The sequence below is a fragment of the Falco naumanni genome, chromosome 3, assembly GCF_017639655.2.
Source record: "Falco naumanni isolate bFalNau1 chromosome 3, bFalNau1.pat, whole genome shotgun sequence".
NCBI lineage: Eukaryota > Metazoa > Chordata > Aves > Falconiformes > Falconidae > Falco > Falco naumanni.
In genome coordinates, this window is record NC_054056.1 from 13,997,609 (window position 1) to 14,021,338 (window position 23,730).

The 23,730-nt window shown below is 44.8% G+C and overlaps 1 protein-coding gene across 4 annotated transcripts in view; it reads left to right on the top strand.

Moving 5' to 3' along the window:
- The first annotated feature begins 4,062 nt into the window (after window positions 1–4,062).
- MIB2 (MIB E3 ubiquitin protein ligase 2) overlaps window positions 4,063–23,730 on the top strand; it is a 53,669-nt gene continuing 34,001 nt past the window's right edge. For 2 of the 4 annotated variants that reach the window (XM_040586343.1, XM_040586347.1), the window contains exons 1-4: window positions 4,478–4,608; window positions 4,995–5,128; window positions 21,896–22,246; window positions 22,710–22,881. In XM_040586343.1, the coding sequence (XP_040442277.1) occupies window positions 22,006–22,246; window positions 22,710–22,881 (413 nt within the window). In that variant the 5' untranslated portion in view covers window positions 4,478–4,608; window positions 4,995–5,128; window positions 21,896–22,005. Of the gene's footprint in view, window positions 4,122–4,477; window positions 4,609–4,994; window positions 5,129–21,895; window positions 22,247–22,709; window positions 22,882–23,730 lie in introns of those variants that run through there. The other 2 variants (XM_040586345.1, XM_040586344.1) reach the window with 2 other exon arrangements.

The following is a 23,730-nucleotide window of genomic DNA, read 5'->3' on the forward strand; positions in this document are numbered from 1 at the left end:
GGTTACTCAAAGCTGAACCCACGCTTTGCCTATTATTTATCAGTTACCTTATGTTTGTTGGATTCAGATGGTGTCCCCAGATGGACACAGGCCTTTTAACATATATATCTGTCATATCACAATCACAGTAGCTTTGCCACAACTCCTTGCTTATTTTAACTCTCCTGTTGTTTAGACCACCTCCTGAAAGGCCAATGAATGGCTCAAGACATCAGGAAGACAGTTCAGTTGTTAGAATCTGAACAATTCAAACCCTAAGGATTGCATTAACTGAGAGTCATATTTTTTTTCCAATAAGAAATGTGGATTAAAAAATCAGGATAGTTGTTATTCAGCACTAAAAATTGTTGGAAAGGAAAAAAGAGGGACTCCCCTTGGGTTTGGATTCTATTAGGCTGCAGTTCCATTTGTTTCAGAGAAGGGACCTAGATATGGAACTGAACTTTCTCAAAGTTAATTCCCAAAGCTGAGTATTGGATGTAGGTCACTTTCTGGCTTGTTCTGAGACTCAGCTGAGCTAGAAATACTGTTGAATTTTCTTTCAAAAGTGAAAGCCACACATATCCTTTCTCTTCTATCCAGGTCATTGCCTCTGAAGGCAGTGCCACAAGGTATGATTGTAACATCAATGCACATTTGCAACGTGTGAGCCAGGGAAAGCTGCCATTTCCAGGCTTTGCTTTTAAGGAGAGGATTCTCTGAACCAGTATTTCTACATACAAATTCCCGTAATAAGCATGCAAAATAGGCCCTGCAGGACATAGCTGTTGGGGAAAATGCACTTCTATATATGACCTGAAGACCCATGTTGGACAACCTGTTTTCCCCTCAGCAACTGATACATTTTTTTCCACGTACTGTTCAATCACCTTCAAAAGAACACCACTAGATTTCTGCTGATGATATTGCCATCACATCAGCGTCTACTCTCGTGGCCCAAGGTTCACATGTGTCGTGTCAGTAAGCTACAAAATGTTAAGGATACTTGCTTTGTAAAAAAAGAAAAGCTGGTTAATAGGGCTAAATCCATATAGCTCGGCTGACCCTGAAGTGGCTGGCCTTCCACAGCTGACAGGGAAGGTGCCTAGAGCAGAAGCCTGCAGAAATAGTGCATGAATATTTCTGTGAAACAGCGGCATCCAGTGGGCTGAGAAGGATTCCTAGTAGGTTTGGAAAACCAGGATGAGGCCATGTAAGAGCAGAGGTTTCTCTCCCATATCTGGAGCTATGCAACTCCAGCCCGTCGCAGTAAGCGCTATAATGTCCTCGCTGACCAGGAGACTGAGATGAACTCCAGTTTACTAGATGCCAGAGGATGCGTGTGTAGAAATGTAGGATCAAAGGATTATAGCAATACAGGATTAGAAGAGGTCTCAAGAAGCCCTCCAAACCATGCCCTGTACCAAGCAGTATCAGTTCTGCCCTCTCATTTCAGCAGTGTTTGCCTATCCAGTTCCTAATGCCTGTTCAGGCAGAGATTTCATAGCCCCTTGCCAGTCTCCTGCAGCATTTCAGTATCCCTAGAGTTTTCCCCAACATCTAACCTGAGTTTCCATCGCTGCATTTTGACCCATTACTTTTTGGCCTACTCCCTAAGCACGCAAAACAAGGTCTTTCTTTCCTCTCAGTATCAGCCTTGTGCATGAGGAGAGTTGTCTTGTTCTCTCAAGACCTTTCTTCCCTTAGACAAAGCACTTCCTATGTCTTGTGGTTGGAAACCTCAAAAGGAGAACTCTTGATGTCCTGCAGACTGCCTCTGGGTTATACATCTCAGGTTGGTTCATTCCTTTCCACAAATGTTGCCCCACTTGAAAAGATTCATTGGAGTTCAAGCTTTTTTACACACCAGAGGTTTGCCATTTGCAGTATCTTTGGTGTTAAGCACAACCAAAATACCACTTCTCCAAAGTGTTATATACAAACAAGGGCAAAATCTTACCACAATAATCACCATAAAGTTTCTGTCTTGGCCATGGTCTAAACTGCAGATGCTGTATGACTTCGTGTCTGCCTGAGATGACTTCACAAGCAGTCTAACACAGTTTTCCAATTTTTTTTTAAAAGAAAGATTAGCAGGAAAAAAAATCCTCACATATCTTAGAGTCTGGGCATGTAAGCTCGAGTTTACAACAAGCACAGGCAAAAGTAAAGCCTAAGTAATCTTGATATTTGTTGAGTGAGCACAAAAGGAGCTGCTCTACATGTGAATGGATCTTTTCAGAAATGGATGTTGGCTGTGCTCACCTGTCTCTAATGTATTCGTACGTTTATATTAACATATAATTCTGCCTGGTAAAAAAGCAAGCTGAGGGAGGGAGCACAGTGCACACTTAGAACCACTTACCACATTCCCAAATACTTAACAGCACTTACTCTCCATCTTCTGGCCAAAGGGTAAAGCGCACTGCAATTCTGGGCAAAACCAAGTGAATTCCATTCACTCATTTTCACGTTCATGTTTTCACAGTCACCCCAACGTGTGTGTTTAAGTGGCCTGGGCAACATCACCTTTACGTAACACAGAGGACAAGGGACACTGACTGCTCCTATTTGGCTTTTATGAAATGGCAATGACAAGATTGGTTTTGGACAGGTCCTTTGTACCCTGTAGGCGTAAAAGTTACAGTAACTGCTACTATGCTGTGACACGCTTTGTCTCAGAGTTTTGCTCTCTTCATAAGCCCCAGGCAACTCTGCTGCCTGGTGGTTTTGTTTCCCCCTTTTGAGTTTTAGGGCTCTAGACAGTATTCCTGATGGGAATGGCATGTGATATTTTTATGACCTTGCTGCCATATTGCTGTTTTGAGTGTAGGGTCTTACACTGGTAAATTCTGTTCTGTGCTCTTACCACACTGCAGGCCTTCTGGGTTTGGCACAAACATATTACTCAGTTTTACTGCTGTGAACGCTGTTCCTCGCTGTCAGTGCAGGCCACTCTTTTAACCCTTCTTCTACTATGGCAGTACACATTAGCAGATGACTAAATGTAAAACAAAATTCCAGTCTGCTAGCTTCAACAGAGCTATGCTTGACATGCCACCGAGCAAGAGAACGGGACGGGTAAGCTTGAACAGTGTTGACAAGGTGTCTCTGACCTCAGAAGGGTAAAGTCAGTAGAGCAAGTTCCACCCCAGACACAAGAGATTCACTCAGAGTCATTGGTATCACCAGCAGAGAGATGATACAAACTCATGTGGCCTCTGCTTCTTACTGAACTGCTTTGAAGAGCAAGTCATTATAAAAGCAGTAATACCCTATGCTTTTAGACTCACGTATTCTGATTCACACACCAAAGCCACCAATGATCCCAGGCAGGCAATATCTGAGCTGTGATCTTGCAAATCAGACATCCCCAGCGGAAGGCTGGCTGGCAGATGGAGGGTAGCAGCCTTCAGAGCCACGGTGCCTGGCAATGAGCTCTGCTGAACCCCCAAGACTCCCTTGGACTAGGTTATCCTAAAATCACCCCAAAAATCAAACACTCAAACATTTTAAAAAAAGTGTCCCGGCGTGGATCCTGCATGCTTTCATGGTCAGCTGCTCCCATGGGTTTCGATGGCCATTTTGGCTGCGCAAATAGGAAACAATCCCGATACTGAAGGAATTTTACCGGTGTGCTTAATTGTAGATGTTGGAACTACGTATCCATGGCATTGCCGAGCCCTACAATACTGCATTATGTAGTTTAGCTACCAGTAGAACGCTGCATTGTATAGTTTAGCTATTATAGTAGCTAGTAGTAGATAAGAACCTGTCCAAAGCCAAGACATGAGCCCAGAGTGCTGAAACAGGGCCAGGAGAAAAGGTCATGAAAAGGATGCAAAGACGAAGAGGAAGATGACAAGAAAGAGGATGAAGAAAGGGATGAAGGTGTCCCAAAGGACCACCAGAGGACCCCTGACCCATTAGGCCACACATGCGTAGTAAGAGTGCAGATATGATAAGTAGTTCATGGAATGGAAGGAATATGCCAGTAGTTTCTCAGAAATGTCATTAATACATATAGATCGGTCATCTAGACAAACAGTGAACAAAGTTGGGATGTGTGTTGGGCAGAACTTATCCCCCATGCGTCCAGTGCTGAAACCAGAGAATTCCTGCTTTCTAACGCTCCAAACCAGGTATCGGAGAGTTTTGCCTCTGGGTTTTCGGTAGCAAACCCAAAACGCAATTTACCACCCCGACACCAGGAAGGCGCCAGGCGAGCCGGCAGCACGGCGCCGAGGCCGCCCCGGCCCGCCTGAGGCAGCGCGGGCAGGCGGGCCGCGCCCGGAGAGCAGGGGTCGTGCCCCGGCGGAACGCAGGAGTCTCCAGGGCCCAACCCGGGGCCTTGCCCCGGAGTCAGGGCGGCCGCGCCGGGGCCGGGGCCGCGGGGCCTTTCGCGGCCTCCCGGGACCTGTAGGCGGCGGCGGGCGGCGCGCGGGGCGGGCGGGAAACTACCTCTCCCAGCATGCCCCGGCGGCTGTCAGCCGGCCGTGAGGGGCCGGGCGGGGCGCGCGGGCGGCCCCGGGGGAGCGGGATCGAGCGGCGCCGCTGCAGCACCCGCGGGGCTGCCGGCCGCGGCCCGACTCCTCGGCCGCCTCCCCGGGGGTGAGAGGGGGAGCCTCGGTAGGGCTCTGAGGTGGCCGGGGCGGCGGCGCCTCGGGGGCGGGGGGTGCGAGGCCGCCTCACGGCCTGGGTGGTTCGGGGCGGGGGGGGGGGGGGGCGCGGCGGGGGGCTGGCGGGGGCGGGCGGCTGCCGGTCAGGGCTGGGCGGGGGCGGCCGGGATCCTGGGGCGGGGGGGGTGCGGCCCCCGCGGTGCCGCTGCTGGCGGGGGGGCGGCTGCGGCCGGGCTTGAGGCCGCCCGTGTCGCCGGGATTGCGGGAGCCGGCGCCGGGCCCGTGTCTGGTGCGGGGGGTTCTGGGGGGGCGGCGGAGGTCTGGGGGGGGCGGCAGGGGTCCGTGGGCCGTGGCGCCCACCGGAGCTGCTTCTCGTGCTTTCTCCCCGCTCCCCAGGCCACTGTGGCAGGTCGGCTGCTGGGACTGCTGTGCCGAGAATGAATGAGGGAAGGAAGCAAGCCCAGCCCTTGGCTAAGGACAGCGGCTTTCTGAGGGGTCGTCTGAATTTTCTTCTTTCTCAGCTCTCTCAGGTACGTGCCTGGTTTTTCCTCTTTTTCTTCCCTGGGCTAAGCCTGGAATAAGTCTGCTCTGAGCCCCCAGTTTTCTTTCTGCCACGTTTAGCCACAGTTCAGTCTGTAGTGGGGCACCTCTGCTTGCTCCTGCTCCTTTTTCATTTCTTTTCTCCTGGGCGGTGAGTGCTGGCTGCCCTGCAGGATGTGAACGTGCATTCTGTTTTCCTGTTCGGAAACTGGTACTGCAGGTAAGTCATTGCTAAGGTGAGAGCCGAGCACTGAAACGTTGGCAGTGATTCCTACCAGGCATTTTGTATCACTGTGTCATATGCTGAATATAACTGAGGCACACGTGGCTTTTTGTCTCCTGTGTTTCTGTGATATTTGCGTTCTTCCTGAACTGAGAAAGAGTCATGAAAACACGGGTCAGACTTAAACCTACAGAAAAGATGGTACAGGTGCACTGGAAGCATTACATATGTTTGTTCTGATTTCCCTGCAGACAATGCCCGAACTTAACTTTCTGGTTGTAACAAACTCTAATTTCTACCTCACTTAGAAACAGGGGAGCTCTGGCTCACCTTCATGGAGGTCGTTTGAGCTTGGCTTTACTACTTAACCTTCTTTCTTTTTGGCTAAGAACCTCATTACATCCACTGCACTTCTTTGTTGCCGTAGGAGGAATTTATTGGGCTCAAATGGGGTACCATGCCTATTTCTTCCCTGTTTAACAGCTCCTTGGTCTCCTAAAACTACTTCCTATGAAGAACAATGCAGTTGTTATCCTTCTAAGACCTTCCTCCTAGCTGATTACCTGTTGAATTTTTTGTCCACTGTTTCGGGATCTAGATGAGTGAATTGTCAAGGGATGCCATTGCTGTGAATAACTGCCATTACTCATGTTGTTACGATTGGAATGATGTCGTGTGTCATGTTGATAGCAGAAAGTCAGAAAGAGAAAGCATCGATAACCTTGGTAGAGCTAGAGAATTTCTTGCCCTATTTTGAGCTTTGCTTTCTGCTCTGAGTTATGGGCATCTAGGTTTGTGTCTGGAGTAGCTAAGTTCTATTGGGTGGATGATGGTTCCCTTCAAGAAGTTCTTCCTTAAGGCAGCCAGCTAACAGGGCAGTAGATTGGGTGTCAGGTAACTTGCGTTGTCCCAGCTCTGTCACTGATGTATCTTTGGTGTCTTATGCCTGTTTTCTAATCTTGTCTTTTTCTGTGGTGGAAGGACATGAATTTATTTCGGACTGGCAAGTGTGCCTGCAACATATTAACAGTTAACCTAGTTGTCATTTAGCAAAGTCATCACTGGTTCTGTTTTCTTGTGTAATTTTTAGACTTCAAAAAGGTAAATGTGTTTCCCATCCCTTTCTCTCTGCACAGCATACATCTCAAGAGTCACTAACATGAGAAGAATGTTCATAATTGTATGATATTTGGGTTGGCTTAATTCTGTGCTTATTATGATATTGCTGTATAGCTTCATGTTTTGACATTTATTTTGAATGCATGTTTGAAGCTCTGTGACTGTGAAAATCCCGTGCCAAATTAGCATATAAAGAATCTATTATTTTCCTGCTTTGGATTGCGGTGGCTGCTAATCCACTGCTGGGATTGTTTGGAAGAATTGGGAGGCCATGCATAGCCTCTTTCTGCTAAAACTTTGACAAATGCCTTGGAAGTTGCATAAACTATGGAAGTGTGTACAAATATGTGGTTGCAATTGTCTCCTTCTATTTTGACTTGGAAAGGGGTATGTTCACAGCTTTCTAAGCTACCTTGATCAACAAGTGTGTGGCTATATGACCACCATGGGCTGTTCAGAGCTGTGGCAGTTATCTCTGAAACAGGCTCATCTCCTGCCTTGCATTGGTGTGGCATTAGTGTAGGTTGCTTGCAGAGACTGATCTTGATTGCCTGTGGTTTTGCTGAAGTTGAAGACTTTCTCCAACTTGATAAGTAAGCTCTACTAGGTCATGCTGCCCCTGCCTGCCTGTTCCCATCAAATGTTTGCCTTGCTCATAATTTCTGATACGGAACTGCTCCAGGGCCCTGACAGATTTCAGGGTCGTGCTGAACGTGCGACCGTACTGATCATGCCCTTTCATTTTGAGTTGCTGTTTTCCAGGGATCCAGGAATAGAATGCGAAGTTCTGTGAGCAGACAATTTGAGTCCTAGTTGTTTTTCAAGGATTCTGATTCATGGCTTATCAAGGGCATTTATAGAGGTGCCAGGGTGTTGTAATACAGTGCACTCGGAGGAGAGCAGTGCAACTTTCAGTACACTCTCACTAGAAGCTTTGCTTAGAGAAATACAGTTGGATGCTCTTCTCTCCTTGAGCAAAGAGAGAGAGTAGAATCTGTTGTTTCTTGGGAGATTTAAAGAATTTAAATATTTCTGCTCCCTCTGTAATGAGAAATGTATTTGAAATTTCCAAGAATATGTTGTGTATTAAGGCATAAGAGTCTGATGAGTGGCCAGGGGAAGACAACCTTCCCGTTGAGTCACAATGGAAAAGGATCCCCTTGCCGTCAAACTTCTCAGAGACAACTCGATCCAATCCTTGTCTCGAGCTTGGTCAACAGGTTTAAATCTAAAGGATTGTATGTACAGCTGCTCAGAGTCAACGTTTGCCTGTCAGACTCCAGTTTAAGGACTTTCACTGAAACAGTTTTTCAAAGTTGAAAAAAATAGTTGATTTATTAAGGCGACAGATACAACAAATTTGGAATTGCCATTGATAAATACACTTACTGCAACAATTGAGCTAGAGTTAATTCAGTGCTTTAATTAATACTTTCCTGGGTAACATCTGATGTAGTCAGAGGTGCAAATCTTACCAAAGGGGCATCACTGCTTGTGGAGGAAAGAGGTCCAGACCCATCCAGTGGTTGGAGTTCTCATCTTCACAATAGAGACTCTAAATGCCAGATTTATAGGCACGACAAGGTGGGACTAAGTCAATTACTAAGTGCCAATTGACCCTTAGAGGTCAGTGGGGCCTGATGGTTCAGCATGGGGTGGGGGATTTGGTACAGGTGTACAGGAGTCTTCCTAGCTCTTACTGGAGGAACACTGGGCTGCGAGGGCCCCCCGCCTCACCCCAGGTGTCACTCAGTCAGGTTGATTGTTAGAAGACATCAGTTACCTGTTTTGTGAGATCTCAGGTCAAACACCCAAAGCCAATTTGAGTGGAATACTGCCATCGTGGACCAGACACGTTCATGGTCGCCACCATTGGTGGTGCATTGTTACAGAAATAAAGGTCAGGATGGGGCAGGGTGATCACACTGCCACAGTACAGAACAAGTCTTTTAGCATTTGGACTGGCTGTACATGGAAAATGAAGTTAGGTGTGTACTAGCAGGACAGTAAATGGCTTGATCTTAGATCTCAATCCTCATTCCTTGAGGTGACCCCAAGGAATGCAAGGATGCATGCTGGATCATGGCTTGATACTTTTTTCTTTTTTGTCCTTCCTCTGGTACTAGTGTGGGCCAGGCTGTGGAGAACAGAACTTGGAGCTAGGATATGTGAGCTTTGTTCCTGGCTCTGCCACCAATTCCATATATAACTATGGCTCCACTTCCCATCTGTGAAGTGTTCTTGCATTCTTTAAAGTACTCTGCTATCCAAAGCTGAAAGATAACATCTGTACTTCTAAACTGTACAAACTTCTAAGTGAATTGGTGTATGTGCTGACCCTCTAACCTTCATTTAGTACTGGGGAGGAAAGCAACAGCTAACTACTCGATTCATTCTGCTCCTACACAGCTGATGTCTCTAGCCAAAGGCATGTCAGGGTGGATTAGACTTAAACCTTTTGATCTGCGTTCAGAGCACAGAAAGGGCAAGTTCCAGGCTGAAAACTGACAGGAGTGCAATGTTTACCCTTCTGAAAGCCTGAAGGGGAATCTGAAAGTTGGTAGGATGAGCTATCAAGGCTCAGCAGAGATTCAGCAGGTTTTATACTTGCTCTGTGCTAGAGTCTGGAGTAGCTACTTCTCACTTTGAAAATTTGGAGAAAGTTCTGTTTCTAACTGGGATGATTTGTAATCCTATTGTATCACCTCTGCTGAGGGAGCCAGAGTCTAAATACCTACAAAGAGCCATATCACAGAACCACGGTACTGTGTTTTATCCAACACACTATGCAAACACATGTCTACCAGGACGTCAGTGTTAATTGCTTGTGATTTTTTTACTCCTGCAGTAATGTTAGTCTTCTGATTTTGAATGATGTGTGGGGAAGCTTACTGTCTTTGCATTCAGGCAAGGCAATTGCCTAAATGGGTTGGAAGATTATGAACTTTTAAGTGATTTAACTCAGATTTCCATGGTAAATAGGAGTTGATAGCTGGTGTGAGAGAGTTGTGGACCTGAGCTTTGCCTAGGGCTCAACACTGTCAGCTCTGGGCCAGGTGGTCATGGCTCTGAGAAATGTATTAGAGCAATGTCTAAGTTAGAGCAGAGTTGAAATCTCCTGCCAAGACAGATTTCTTGTTGTTGGAATATGTTTCTGTGCGGTCTTCCATTTCTAGCTGACTGAAAATAGGTATGGAAGGGATTTTGATGAGGCCACCTTGTCCATTCTTTTCCACAAGGCATGATAAACTACACTGAAACCATTCCTGATAGGTGTGTTGAACTTGTTCTTCAAGTAATGGAGGTTTTCTAGCTTCCCTGGATGGGTTGCATTTGACTTCATTAAACTGTTTTCTCTTTTACATTGTGACTTTTATCAGTGTTCTGAATGGGCACAAAAAGACCTGCTAGCCGCTGCAAGGGATGCCAGGTGGTTGATTGTTGACCCCTAGATGCCAATAGCCAGAAGAGTGGTGGTGATTCTTGACCGAAGAGGGAAGGAGAGTCACTCAATGCAATGCTATAGAGTTTTTGTTTATTTTTCTTATGCTACAGGGATCTTCCACAGAGGGTATGGGAAAGTTAAAATATGATTCTCCCATTTTTTGTCTATGTAAAGTGAAAATTACGTTAATTAAAACTTAGCAAATAATCACCTTTTTTAAAAAAAACCAAAACCAGCATCACCTGGGATGTGTGTGGTTTTGGGCAGGGTGTGTGTGTGTGTGTGTGTTGCTGTAATGCAGTGTAAATTTAACGCTGAAATCTGCTATTTAGGAAAAAATGGATTCTCACCAGCCCCAGCTACTGAGCTTTTCAAGGCTTGAGGCAGCAATCTGCAAACTGTCAGGTCCAATTAAAGCAAATGGCTGGAGCTGTTTTTCTACCTCCTGGAGAGAATACAGTTCATCAAATGCCAGAAGGAAATTTCATTGGGCTCATGAGCAATTATCTTGTGGGATGTAATAAGAGAGATCCACTAGATGCCCAGTCTGAACTTTAACTTTTAATCACTCTTAATTCCCCAGTGATGAGCACTGATCTCACCAATTTAAAGCCTGGAGGTTTTGTGTTCAGTAGAAGCTGGTAGAGGGAGCTTATTCTTTTGTAGGCTTTGACTGATGTTGACTTGTAAATCTGAATTTTGAACACCCCTGACCTAGCAAAGGATGTTTGTCAGTGATAAGTGTTTAATATTCATTAAAAATACAGTGCTTTATCTATGCTCTGGGTAGATTGTGTGGCTGATACTGTCACTTTCTGTTAACACTAATTTTGTTACTTATCACTGACACAACACTGACACACCTTTCTGTGTGTTATGGGTTAACCCTGGTGTAGGTAGCTAAGCACAACACAGCTGCTTCCTCGCTTCTGCTCCAGTGGGATAGGGAAGAGAACTGGAAGGGTAAAATTGAGAAAGCAGGACTTCATCAGGTGTAGCGGTTGCTTGGAAAGGCAAACACCATTACTCCAGATGTCGCCCCTTCCTATTTCTTTCCCCCAGCTTTTATTGCTGAGCACAATGTCATATTTGCTGTCTCTGGGATCAGCTACCGTGGCTGTGTTACTTCTCAAATTCTTGTGCACCCCCAGCCTACTCACTGGCAGGGCAGTGTGAGAAACAGAAAATGCTTTGATACTGTGTAAGCATTCTTCAGTAATAGCTAAAACATCAATGTGTTATCAACAGTTTTGGTCACAAATCCAAATCAGCACCATATGAGCTACTATGAATAAAATTAAGTCTGTCCCAGCCCAAACAGTACGCTGTGGTATACCTTAACTTCCCTTACTGGAAGCCTGTGACAGCTGTTTATTTCTGGCTTCCTGGTGGTGTTTCCCAAAGGTTGTGTTTGCATTTGTATGGTTTAAAGCAAATATTGACCTACTGTGCAATCCAGTTTATTTCATGGGTCTAGTCCATTAGTTAGCGCAGAGCTGATTCATTAAAAATACAGTGCTTTATCTATGCTCTGGGTAGATTGTGTGGCTGATACTGTCACTTTCTGTTAACACTAATTTTGTTACTTATCACTGACAAAAATCCCCTTTTGGTCCATGGCACTTGGCGACAAAACCAGTTTGGATTGAGGCTATGCAGATGAGTGCTTGGTGTTGGAAGGAGGTTCACTTTTCTATGTCTGTTGTCATCACAGGTGGGTTGAAGCTGAGTGAAGTGAGAAATGAAGGTTCAAGGCCAACTCAGTTCTGATTTGGTAGCTTTAGAAGATGACAAGCTTTTCGTGCATGCCTTCGTGCCCAACTGAAAGAAGTTCTCTGATTAGTATATTTCTTGAGACTTCAGCCATGTTGAAGCTGTGGATTTTTTGAATCCCATCTATGATTAAGATTAAGGAGAGTTGCCTTCTGTCTGAGATTGCAGTTATGGTGTCCTGGATCTGTAAGTAGGCGGTACTTTTTGTCTGTTTACCCTCAAAACTACAGAGGACTTCACAGCGTTCAGGTGTAACAACAAAGGGCATTCAGTCCCAGTGTTTGTACTTAAACCCAAAACATTTAGATTTTGTAACAAAGAAAAGAGAAGAAAACCCTGCAGGGTTTTTTAAATAGCATCTCACCCTTTGGAAGCATATGGGATGCTGATCATCTTGCTGATCATCTTGGCTGTGGAGCCAGTGTTTTCCTAGCGCATCCTACTTGCAGTCCAGATGATAGTCCAGTATATGCAAACTGCTAAACGTAGAGGTACTGCCTTTTCCCCTAAGGGAGAAGTGGTGGTGCCTGTGCATTTCGTTTTCTTGTTTGCTATGATGCATTTCTCCTACTGGTGATGTCTTTTATAGCATGAAGACGGCATGGCCTTGAGACTGAGTCACTCCACTGCCATGGACAGTCTCAGAAGGATCACTAGGTGTTCTTCTGTCACAGTTCTGAGTGAGGATCTTGGCTTTTGTCCAGTTATCTCTTGGGCTCTTCCTCAGCTAAGCAAGAGCCCACCTTTGACTGTTTCATGCAGCAGCTGGCCCAGAGGCTTTTGTATCCAGTAAAGCTATTAGGTACTGCCATACTCGCACAAAATGAACCTGAAAACATCAGATGTGTAACTTCTCTACAATTTCTTCTATCTTTAGGATCTGTTCTGAGATTGCCAATTTTTTAGGAAACCAGAATTTTGGGGTCAAACTTCTCAGGAGGGTTTGCACAAAACTACTGTTGCTGAATATTAATAAATATGCTGGTGCTTCTTTTAGGCCTGCATCCTTTAACAAGGTGAGAGGATAGCTAGTAAGCCAGCATGACAACCACTGAAAGCATGGCTCCTACGACTTAAAAGGAAAGGCAACATTCCCCTCACTGTAACAACTAGAATACAGTCAGTGTAAATTGAATGTAAAATTCACTTTAGGCAAAACAGATCAATGGGCTGGCGTTTGTAAAGGACAAGTGTTGATTGTACAGATAAAAGTGTTCAATGGGACTATCTTTAAGCATAGCCTGGCTAGCTATTTTTAGCATTTCCTCACCCTGTGCCCCAGTATTTCAAGATGTGTGCCTGTTCTTCCACAGTAGAGCCGAAATGACAAGATGTTAATCCTGAGCAAAGGAATATTAATTCCCTGCTTTATTCTGTTTATGTAATACAGTTAAATATACTTTGAGAGCAGGTGAGGTATGGTGCATGGAAATGGTTTAACTTCACACAGGCTTTTTCTTGATTGATTGTTTTTAGCAGCGGCAGCTGCCCCATTTCTCTTCTTTCTTTTTCTGCTGACAGCAATTTGTCAGTGGAATGGCTTCATTTATCTGCTATTGATATTTAAGCCACAGAAACATCATCTGCTGTTCTCTCCCCCTCTGTGCCAGTGATGCCATTTTGCAAAATTCAGACTAAACAGAAATCCTGGTCACACAGGGAAAAGCGAGGTATCATTGAGACCTTGTGGCTTTGCAGTGGAATATTAAACTATTCACTTCAGCCAATTCTGCAAATTCTCTTGGCGGGCTGATGGAGGGAATTTGATGGGTTTAGTCTAATTTAGAGTGGTTAAACTAGTCACATAGTGGCTGAGATGGTGTCACTCTTCTACCTTAGAAGATCTGCTGGTGCTGGGAACTAAGTGTTTATCTTCTCTGCTATTTTGCAGTGTGACTGAGCTCTCTAGCCATCTTTGTATATGAAAGATCAAGCCTTGGAAACTGCCTACTACAAAATGGAGTGTGTGGGGCCTTACTAGACTTTTAGTCTCAGTGGCTAAACCAGACCTGATCTGACAGTGCTGCTATTTGTATGAGCAACAGCTGTGGAATGAGATCTGGAAAACAATAAACAACTAAATGGGCCTGACTGCATGTTTTTCCACATCAAGAAATGGGATTTGCACTAGTGCTGTATTAGAAGGTAGTATGTGAATGAATAATTTACTGAAACAACTGTTCTGAAAGCAAAATACCTTTATTGTGTTAGAATTCAATATGAACCCTTACACTAGAGTTATTTTTCTCATTTAGTAGGGTTTTATGTGTAAATAATAGAAGGCACTTTACCAGGGAGCTGCTTAGAAGAGGCCTGCTATGAAGGCAGAGGGTTTTGTTTGGGCAGTGGGGAAGCTAGCTGAAAGTAACAGATTGCTTGCGTTGAGGAGCAGCTGATAAACTTGGTTCTGAAGAAATGGGAGAGAACTGGAGTATGTGTTTCCATGGGAGGACTCTTGGGCCTGATACAAATGGACTGCATAGAACGCTGAAGTTCAGAGTAGACAAGGAGAGAGATTTGCACGTGGTAGAGCTGGATATTGAACGGTGTGAACTGGAGTTGAGATTATAATAAAGTGCCGTGGGATGGGCAAAAGTCTGCAAACAGGGTGTCTACTAGAAACTGGAGACTGAGTGCCCAGAGTGAGCTCAGGTGTGGTGGGAGCCAGGGAGACCCTCCTCGGGGTTTCTGATTACACAGGGCAGCAGTGAGGGCTAATGGCTCCTCGCCTCACCTGGGAGCCAGGAGGGGACAAAAGCTACAAGGTGGTCTTCATGTGGTGGTAAGTCAGAAAGGATTATTTACTGTGTTTTGCTGGTTTTCTTTCATTTAATAGTGAATGTATTTGTGGAAATTGTGTAGTCTTCAGAGAAATGACACTGCATCGTGTTAGGGAGAGCACATGCATGTGTCTGTCATGGTGCTGTCCTGGGGTTCTACTGTTTGCTGAGGAGAAAAGAAAGTGAAGGGTAGGTCTGAATTTGAGTTTATTGGCGAGAATACTAGCTTTGGCAATTAACTTAGCAGCTTTGAGACTTGTTCAGAGGTATTTGATCCTAGTTGTTGTCTGTTATTAAAGAATACAAAAGTATAACCCCTCTGTTTTGCAGGTAGGGAACAATATTTAATTGTGTAGATAAGCACTGGCCAGGCATTTAACTATTCAACTGGTTGGTTTTACAAAAACACTGCTTCTGTCAGGAAAGGGGGAAAACCCCTGTAAGCCTTATTTCTACAGGGTGAATGCCTATAGGAGTAATGTAGGAAGCAGTACTGCTTTTAAGCCAGTATGTGCTGCCTTAATTTAGCCATTACACCTAACTTGTTTGGATCTCTGTTGATGTTCCTAGTGTGAGGATATGCAAAAATAAATCTTGAAACTTCACAGTAGTGGTAGTTGATCAATTGAAATTTTGAATGCCTTGATATGTCTGTTTTTAATGGCACTGTGTCCCTGAAGTTCCTTTGGAAGGAAGCAGTTAAAATATGTGTGTGTAGGGGGGTGTATGGTGAGGGCTTAAAATAAAATACTTGAAATAACTAGGAACCACTTTGGCAGCTTAATAATACTGAATAGTTGAAGAAACTGCTCCTGACTGAGTCAGGTGCCTCTCTGCTGCCTGTTTTAGTTGGGAACAGATCCTTTTGACCCCTAACTTGAACTGCAGACCTTTGTTCTTGTGTAGAATCCCACAGCAATGAAGGAGGCCAGCAGGGCCACCACCAGTGTCCTTCGGCATCTTGTTGCTGACTTGTCTCATGAAGAATGACCATCATTCTGCTTGCTTGCTTGCACTGCAGTGAAATTGCTCTGGATTTCTGCTGTTGCAGGCAGAGTTTGCAATGTGCTGTGTCCCAGGCTGTCTGTGCTGGATGTCTGTAAACATTTTATGAGGTTTACCCAGTCTGTGCTGGGATTAAGGAAGGATAAAGCAAGTGATGTTTGTCTTGACCAGGCTCATGGGCTTGCAGTTATTTTGCTGCTATCAAGCGGATGGTGTCTTTATGCACAGTGCCCTAGCTCTGCTTGATGTGTTCACCTCTTCCTCAAGAGAGATGAGTTGAGGATCAACTAATGAAGCACAGTTTCACTCATTTGCTGGTAAAATTCACAGCTGGAATGGCCCTGGCATTCCTTTGTTCTGCTTGTTAAGTGCTTGTGAGTAGTGATTTAACCAGCACAGATCTGAAAGAATTATTGTCCATTCCAGTGATCCCTGTAAATGTTTGCATTAATTTCATCTGGTTACTCCCAATTGCAGCTGTTGATTGTTATGGCTCTGTTAGTTACACTCTTTGTTTTCCTAATTCTTTCAATGCTTTCTGTTGCTCTTCAATGGAAGAATCTCCTCAACATTAATTTACTGTGCCGCTATTACTTTTTCTGCCTTCCATGTTTCACGGAGAATGAAAGACTAGAGGTAGCTGAGATGTAAGCTTACTCCCAGTCTGCTGCAAGTTAATTTAATAAACTCAAGCCTGTGTGTAGTTACTCTTGTGCTGCTTATTCACCATTTGTATGAGAGGGGAACTCGGGGCAGGAGGTGGAGGGGTGGTCTCAGAAGACAGGCTGTAAAATTCTTTAGGTCCTCTTCTAATTAAAATAAGCTGCTTTTACTTTATGTGCTGAGGATGCCAAAACTTAATTTTCTTACTCATTGCATTGTATACCATGTGCACAAAGTCATGTGGAAAAAATGGGTTTATAGGTCCCTAGTAGTGTCATGGGGGCAGCTTGAACACAATAGGTGTTGAATAAACAAACAGTGAGTTTCAAGAAGTGTTGGTCTGCTTGTTTTTTTGTCAGGCAGAGTAGTATTTTCTTCTCTTCGTAGTGTTAATGTATTTTCTGTCCCTGAATGGGAGTCCATGGAGGAAATCTTGATTCCTCTGACAACTGCCCAGATCACCCAGGATTCACCAAGGTGAAGATTTTGCCCTCAGCTGGCAGTCTCTAGCCCTGTTCCAGTGTGCCCCGTTGGCGAAGTCATGCTTGTGCCAGAGGCCCAGCACTTGTATTCAGAGCATGCACGTGAATGAGAGCCTTCAGGAGATTGCAAAATGTTGCTGTGAGGAAATTGCACGTGGTCTGGTGCTGTGGCCATGGATGTCTGGGCAGGATTCATGGCTTTTAAAACATAAAAATAGCGATGCTTGCTGTGGCCATTCTCCAGGGAATCTGACCTAGACGTGTCTGTCTCCAGCTGGCTGGAGAGTAGAGCTGGGAGTCTCTTGAGTGCTGTCTGGAGGGAACAAGGTGGATCCTCGCTCGCTCTTGCCTAATGCAGATGACTGCAAGGGAGCAGGTTCTGCTCCTGGGTAACTGCCTCAGCTCTTGAAGGAAGCATGGCTTTTATCTCAGTTCAGGGCTGTGGAAACAGGTCGGGCAGGCACCTTAGAGTGAGCCAGGCTGGCCTGAGCTCCTGCTTTAAGGGCGAGTAAGGAGGAGGGAGGCTTGCCCTCATCTGAGGTGGATCTTCCTCCTGCCTCCGCCAGCAGCCTCTGCCCGTGCAATCCTGCAGCCGTGCGGCTGGGTTGCTGTAACTCTGCCAGGGAGGTGTCAGTTGTCGGGGTGACCTGAGTGTCCCCATGTTCTGGATGGGAAGGGGCTCTCCTGAGCAGTGGGGCCACAGTGGCGGTGCCTGGGCCCCCCAAAGCAGGGACAGGGCTGGCAGAGGCTGGATCCGCCTGGGAGCTGCCCTGTATGTCTGGGCTGCCCTGTTGTGACCGCAGAGCAAGAGGGCCAAGGGTGCCTGCTGGGAAGTGAAACTGCTGCTGGCGCCTCACAGCAGGCCTTGGGGGCCCAAGGAAGCCCCCAGCGCTGGGACATGGGTGGAGGACAGGACCCCTCTGGGTGCCGGGCAGCACCCATTCCTGTCCCAGGTAACATGGGGTGGGAGTGCGGGGGACCCTCATCTCTGCTCATGTGGTGGCCGCGCATCGTGGGCCCAGGCTAGTGGAGCTTGGATGGGGCTCAGGCTCTGGCTGCCGCCGCGGTGGCAACAGACCCAGCAGCGTCGGGAGCTGCCAAAGAGCGATGGCCCGTTGCTCCAGCTGGGTTGGCGCAGTGACAGCTGTCCCAGTAGCCCTCCTGCCTGATCTCTGGTGGGAGCTCCTGGGCTGGGTCTGAAGGGTTGGGTGGTTTTATCAGTTTCAGGGGGTTGTAGCCCATGTGTGCTTTGTATTCCTTGGAAAACCACCTAAGAGGATGAAAGTAAGTAGGTGGTGTGAGCTCTTGGTAGATGTTGGATGGTGCAGATCTCTAGTTATTAGAGATACAATAACAGACTGTACCCAAGGAGAAGGAATAGTCAAAGAGAATGAAAATAGTAAGAAATGGGGGATAATGTTATTTTCCAAGATGCTTAGCATAATAATGACTTCTTTTGGAGCTTATGAATTAACAGTTGGGAAAGCTGGGCATTTCAGGTTCACGTGAGCTGCTGTGGACAAGACCCCAAAATAAAAGTTCTGCTGCGGTCATCTCCATGTGGATTTTCAAAGGATGTTCAGAAACTAGAGGGATATCGAAGCCTTGTGCTGCTCTTGAAAAAGTGCATGATTTGCGTTTGCCATAGCACTTAAGGAATCATCTGTGGGATAGACAAAGCTCTCTAAGAAGGAATAATTCACCCAAGAAGACAATTCAGACTGCCAAAATATGTATAAAGGAAAAATAAGCTGCTTTAAAAAAGAAAAAAATCACCTCATCTTCCTCTGTTTACCATCCTGCTCAAATAACTTGATAACCAAGTTAGACGCACTGATCTTATCAATCTGCTTACACCACTGTTTGGTTCTGTTTACTGTGTATCCAGCACAGCAGCAACCTTTGCCTCTTAAGAGACGGGTATTAGGTTGCCTCTGGAGTGCCTCCTACCAACAGCGCAGTTTAAATATTGGCAGAAAGTTGCAATAATTATTGTAACTAAAATGCTGTGGACTGAAGGTGTTAAAGTATTCTCCCTTTGTTCCAGTTAAGTATTACTGGGCTTTCCAAAGAATGGACTCTTAGATTGCACCTGGGCTGTTCTTTTCTCTGTTACAGTAGATGAGGTCAGAATGCTAGGTCAGGATTCAGAAATATGCTTGTGCCTTATAATGGATTATTTGTTCATAGTTACTTTAAACTCCCATGGGAAGCTGATGTTTTCTCTGTGAATCATTTCTGGCAGCTATACCTATCCTTCCCTGGAATAATTATTACTGAGACAGCATCAAGGGAGGGAGTATTTGCTTCAATGAGTGAAACATTTCCATTTAAGAGGTAAACAATGCTGACCTGGCAAGGTTCAGACTGTGTGAGCATTGTCATTAATCTCTTAAAAGATTTTGAATGGTTCTTTACTCTTGTTATGCATCACCCTGGTGGATTAGATGGGAATGTAGAATGCATTCGGTGCCTTCTTGTGCGGCAAATAGAGTATTTGCATTAAGAAGCAGCCTTCAGATCAGCGAGCAAGGGATTAAGGTCACTGAAGCACAGACAACTCTGTTAACTAGTATTCAGTATCACAAGTGTGTACAGTTGAACTACAATAGCTTCCCCGAGCTGGAGGATGAGTACATGTGCAGCTCCTCTGTGAGTCATAGGTACCTGCAGAACCAAGGGAAGCTTGATGCCTGTGGCAGCAGTAAAAGTATGTTCCCATCTGTATCCAGCTTATTATGGGCTACTGATTAGATGTATTTTTGTCCTAGCAATTTGGTACCTGTGATACTGACAAGAGATTGCTGTCTGTTGGCAGTTCTGTGACAAGACACCTGATGTTGGCATGTCATACTTCATCCATAAGTAAATTCACAGTGCAGTGACATGATGCATTTCTCCAGGACTCTCTACAAAGTGTCTTCATGTAGATTTTGTATTTCATTGTCAGTTGAAGAAGGTTTCTCTGTAACATCCATGTCAGAAAAGCAGTGTGAAGGTGCACAGAGAAAGTGTGGGTTTGCCTGTATGTAGGTCACACATTTCTAGGACCAAGGCAGTTCTGACCTGGGTTTGGTACTGTGCTGTTGGAGTGCTCTGTTGAGCATGTGTCACAATATATAGTGTGTCAGCCTGCTCTGCTGTTTTCAGGTAGCAAGGGGTCATCCTATATTGCAGTGCCTTAAATTTTAGGGGTTTGTGGCACAGCCTGGAATATTCTTTTATGATGAATAACTTTTGGAACTGGCATTGCCTTCCTTGAAATGCTGAGAGTTCTGAAGCCTGGGATGTTTCATTCGTTCCTGGGGAGAGGGGAGAGGTTCACTGATATAACATAGAACTCCTAAGGTTGGGGAGTGGCACTCTGTCCTTATCTCCTAAGTGTGCAATTCCTTTTCCCACTGTTACTACCTCCCCGCGCCTTCCACCAGTTCACTTGTGTTGTTGGATGTTTCCATTTGTTTTCTCTGCAGTGGGTTTGACAGACTTGACTGACTGATAGCAGCCTTTTAAAAAAGCACTTTTGCCTCTTGGTTAAAGCAATAAATTGTCCATTTTATTAATCTCTGATCTGGTGGAAGAGGGGATCATCCAAATCTCGTTAGGCCCTGCAATGGTTTCTAAAAAGGATATTCTTTCTTTTTATTAATTTCTGCTTATGTAAAGATCATAGACATTGGTGCGTTTTAAACTCAGAAATGTTACATCCACCTCCACAAAGGAAGTCTAAATGAAAGTGTCGCCCAAGGTGTCTTTTAGTGATGACAAGAACAAAAGGTGACATTAAGTTCACAAGGACATTTGGTTTTGATGTTGCTCTCATGTGACAGCTGTTTGGATGTCACAGCGATACGTAGCAGGAAGAGTCTGAAACTGGAGAGATGCTAAAGCTGAACAGAAATCAGGCTCTTTCTGCACGCTAGAAACTTGATTTTGCATCAAACTACTCCTCCATGTATGTTTTAAAAGGGGGTGTTTGGCTGGAAGAAGAGTTTATTTTTAGGCCTCAGTGGTTTCAGTTGCTTTATTGGTAGGTGGTAGTGTGAACAACATGTCACATGGTGCAGAACTGCTCCTATTCCATGTCTGAGTACACATCGTATTAGCTCGTCAGCTAAACCAGGTTTGTCAGCCTCGTTTGAACTGGCTTTGTGTCATAGCAGTTGGTAAGATTTGCTGTACTTTTGGCATCTGCACTCGTAGGCCCTTGGCATTCTGTTTGGGTTTTTTTGTTGGGTGGTTTGGTTGTTTTTTGGTTTTTTTTCAAATTTTGAATATTGTGGATAGCTTGAGAGGAAGAGGGAGACCCAGGGATGCCCAAAGACAAAAGGATGCTACAGGTGATATTTCCAGAAGTCAAAGCAGCAGCTTGGCCCTAAATATTGAAAGCCACATTCCTCTGTCTTGTTCTGGTAAAGAGGTAAACCAGGCTTTGACAATCTCTTTGATTTACTTCAAAGCTGTGGATGTGCTGCATCTGTATGGTATCCACCTTGTTTACCATTTGTTATGGCAACAGTTGGAAACACTATCCCAAGCTTTTACTGATCCCAGCACAAAATCTTGGTGCTTATTCCAGGTAAGCAATAACTCTTTCCTGTTCCTGCCATAGCTAGCATTGATAAATAGCAGCATAAGATTGACATTTCTCTGATGTTGGCAATTTTTTTTTTTTAAACTGCTGTTACTTTTGAGAAACAGACAGACATTTCTTTCATATGCATCTTTAATGCTTCCTGTATGTCAAAATCAAAACCAAAACTAACTTTCTGGGCAAGTGAAGCTCAACACTGCAGTATGACATGGTAAGATGCTTATTAAGACTCTTCCTGAAAAATAGACCGGTATTGACTTTTTCTTGCTAAAATCACGCTGCTTGTGTTTTCCTGGTCATTTCTTTCAGCTGTGTTTACTGTGCTTTTTTTGTTTCTGTTGCCATTGTGTCTCTGGTAGCTGTTGCACGTATTCCTGAATTTGAAATCAAGGGGATGGTGTTTGAGTTTTGTACGGACTTCTTGCCCAGTTCTCTTTCCTTATACCCAGTGTTCTGGAGTAAGTCTTCTGGATATTTTGCAGATGTTTCTGTGCCTTGGAAGTCTGGCTAGTTTGCATATCCTTCCCATCTGTGCTAAAGCTCTCAGAATCCCTGTTTTAAATAAAGTACAGATTTATCTACTCAGCCGGTCAGGCTTCTTCTGTAGCCAGGTCATTCTGGGGAAAATGTGATGTGTTGAGTGGCATCACTTAACTGTATGTTGTTCTATTAGGTGTGCTGACCATGCTGCTGCTGAGGCTGAATGTATTGCTGATGATACTGCCTGTCTGCAAGACCCCTTACGTGGAAGAATTTTAGGGGTTGCTGTGCAGATCAGTGGACATGGACCCCTATGCCAGCATGCAGGTTGGGATGCGGGTAGTTCGTGGAGTGGACTGGAAGTGGGGCAACCAGGACAGCGGTGAAGGGAATGTTGGGACTGTGGTTGAGATTGGTCGGACAGGCAGCCCAACCACTCCAGATAAGACTGTGGTCGTGCAGTGGGATCAAGGCAACAGAACCAATTATCGGACTGGATTCCAAGGGGCTTATGACCTTCTTCTGTATGATAATGCACAAATAGGTAAGTATAGCATGGACAAGAAACACAAACCCTAGTGCTGTAAACCCACCTCCTTTAGCGTATGTAACACCTGCCTTACGTGCTAGATGGAATGTTAAGCCTTTTTCAACTGCCTGTGAACCAATGCTGAGCAGCAGTGTATGCTGCGAATGGCAGTGAAATTCCTGTTTGCCTCTGTGCAAAGGCTTTTTTTTTTTCTTTTTTATCCATGAGTCTAACGGTTTTGCTGACTTGGTCATTGTTACATTCTGGCATGACTTCTAGGATGAGAGTCCCTTAAGCCAAGAAATGGACACTTCATGTTACGCTTATCACTTCATATTTTATTACTGCATCATCTTAAGTAGATGCACAGTAATGACTTTTTTCTTAAAAACACGCTGATGTAGTTCTGAGAGCCTGGTCAGCCTGGTTTCTCTGGATTTTGTGTGGATCTTATATTCCTTTGCTTTTGTTCTCCTAGGTGTTCGCCACCCAAACATCATCTGTGACTGTTGCAAGAAGCATGGTATACGGGGAATGCGGTGGAAATGCAAAATGTGTTTTGACTATGACTTGTGCACACAGTGTTACATGAACAACAAGCATGACCTGTCTCACTCCTTCGAGCGCTATGAGACAGCACACTCACAGCCGTAAGTGGTGCTATAGGGGAAGTCCGTCCAGTTAACCATGTTGAGATTTATAGGTCACTGTTCTATAATAGTGGTCTCCAAAATGGGGCATGTATGCCCCAGGGGGTGTGCAAGATGATCTAGTGGGGTGCAGGAATAACGTTACAGAACTTCACTAGAACATGTCTGTTTAATTTATAAAGAAAGAAATGCACGTATATTGGTGAGCACTCACAATTTTTTTGCTTGTAGTTTTGCGTGATCAAAAAAGTTTCGGGACCACTGTTCTACAGAATAGTCTAAGGCTGGATCTAACGCTTTTATGGAGCTGCTTGAAAAAGACAGCAATCAGTAGAATTTTTCTGAAAAATTATGGTGAAAATTCAAAATGTTTGTGTGCTTAAATAATTTCTTAGACATGCTTTGCTGTTTGCTGTTCCCAGATAACTGAGTGGCCACAGAGAAGGCTGACAGGAATCTTGCACTCCCAAATTGTTGATTTCTTCTCAGGGTCTCTACTGTTCACTGAAGAACACCACCTTCTCATTTAACTCCTCTGCACATTAGCATTATAGGAAGTGGCTGCTACACTGCCTGTGGAACAGTATCTATAATTTTTTGCTCATTCACAATGTGCCAAAACATGCAGGTCTGTTTTTGCGTCCTGAGGAAAAACTGAAAAATAGTCTCAACAGTAGTTTCATTTGTGTCTTGTAAGGTGGGCGTGAAGATGAATCTTGTAATCCTCTTGCCTTTAGAAAAGTAATAGGAAATCAGCTTGTCTCTGTCATCGATTTTCTTTTTTTTTTTTCTTTTTTTTCCCCTTGAAAATATCAGTATGCATTGCATCCGTCTGTGGAATGAAAAGTG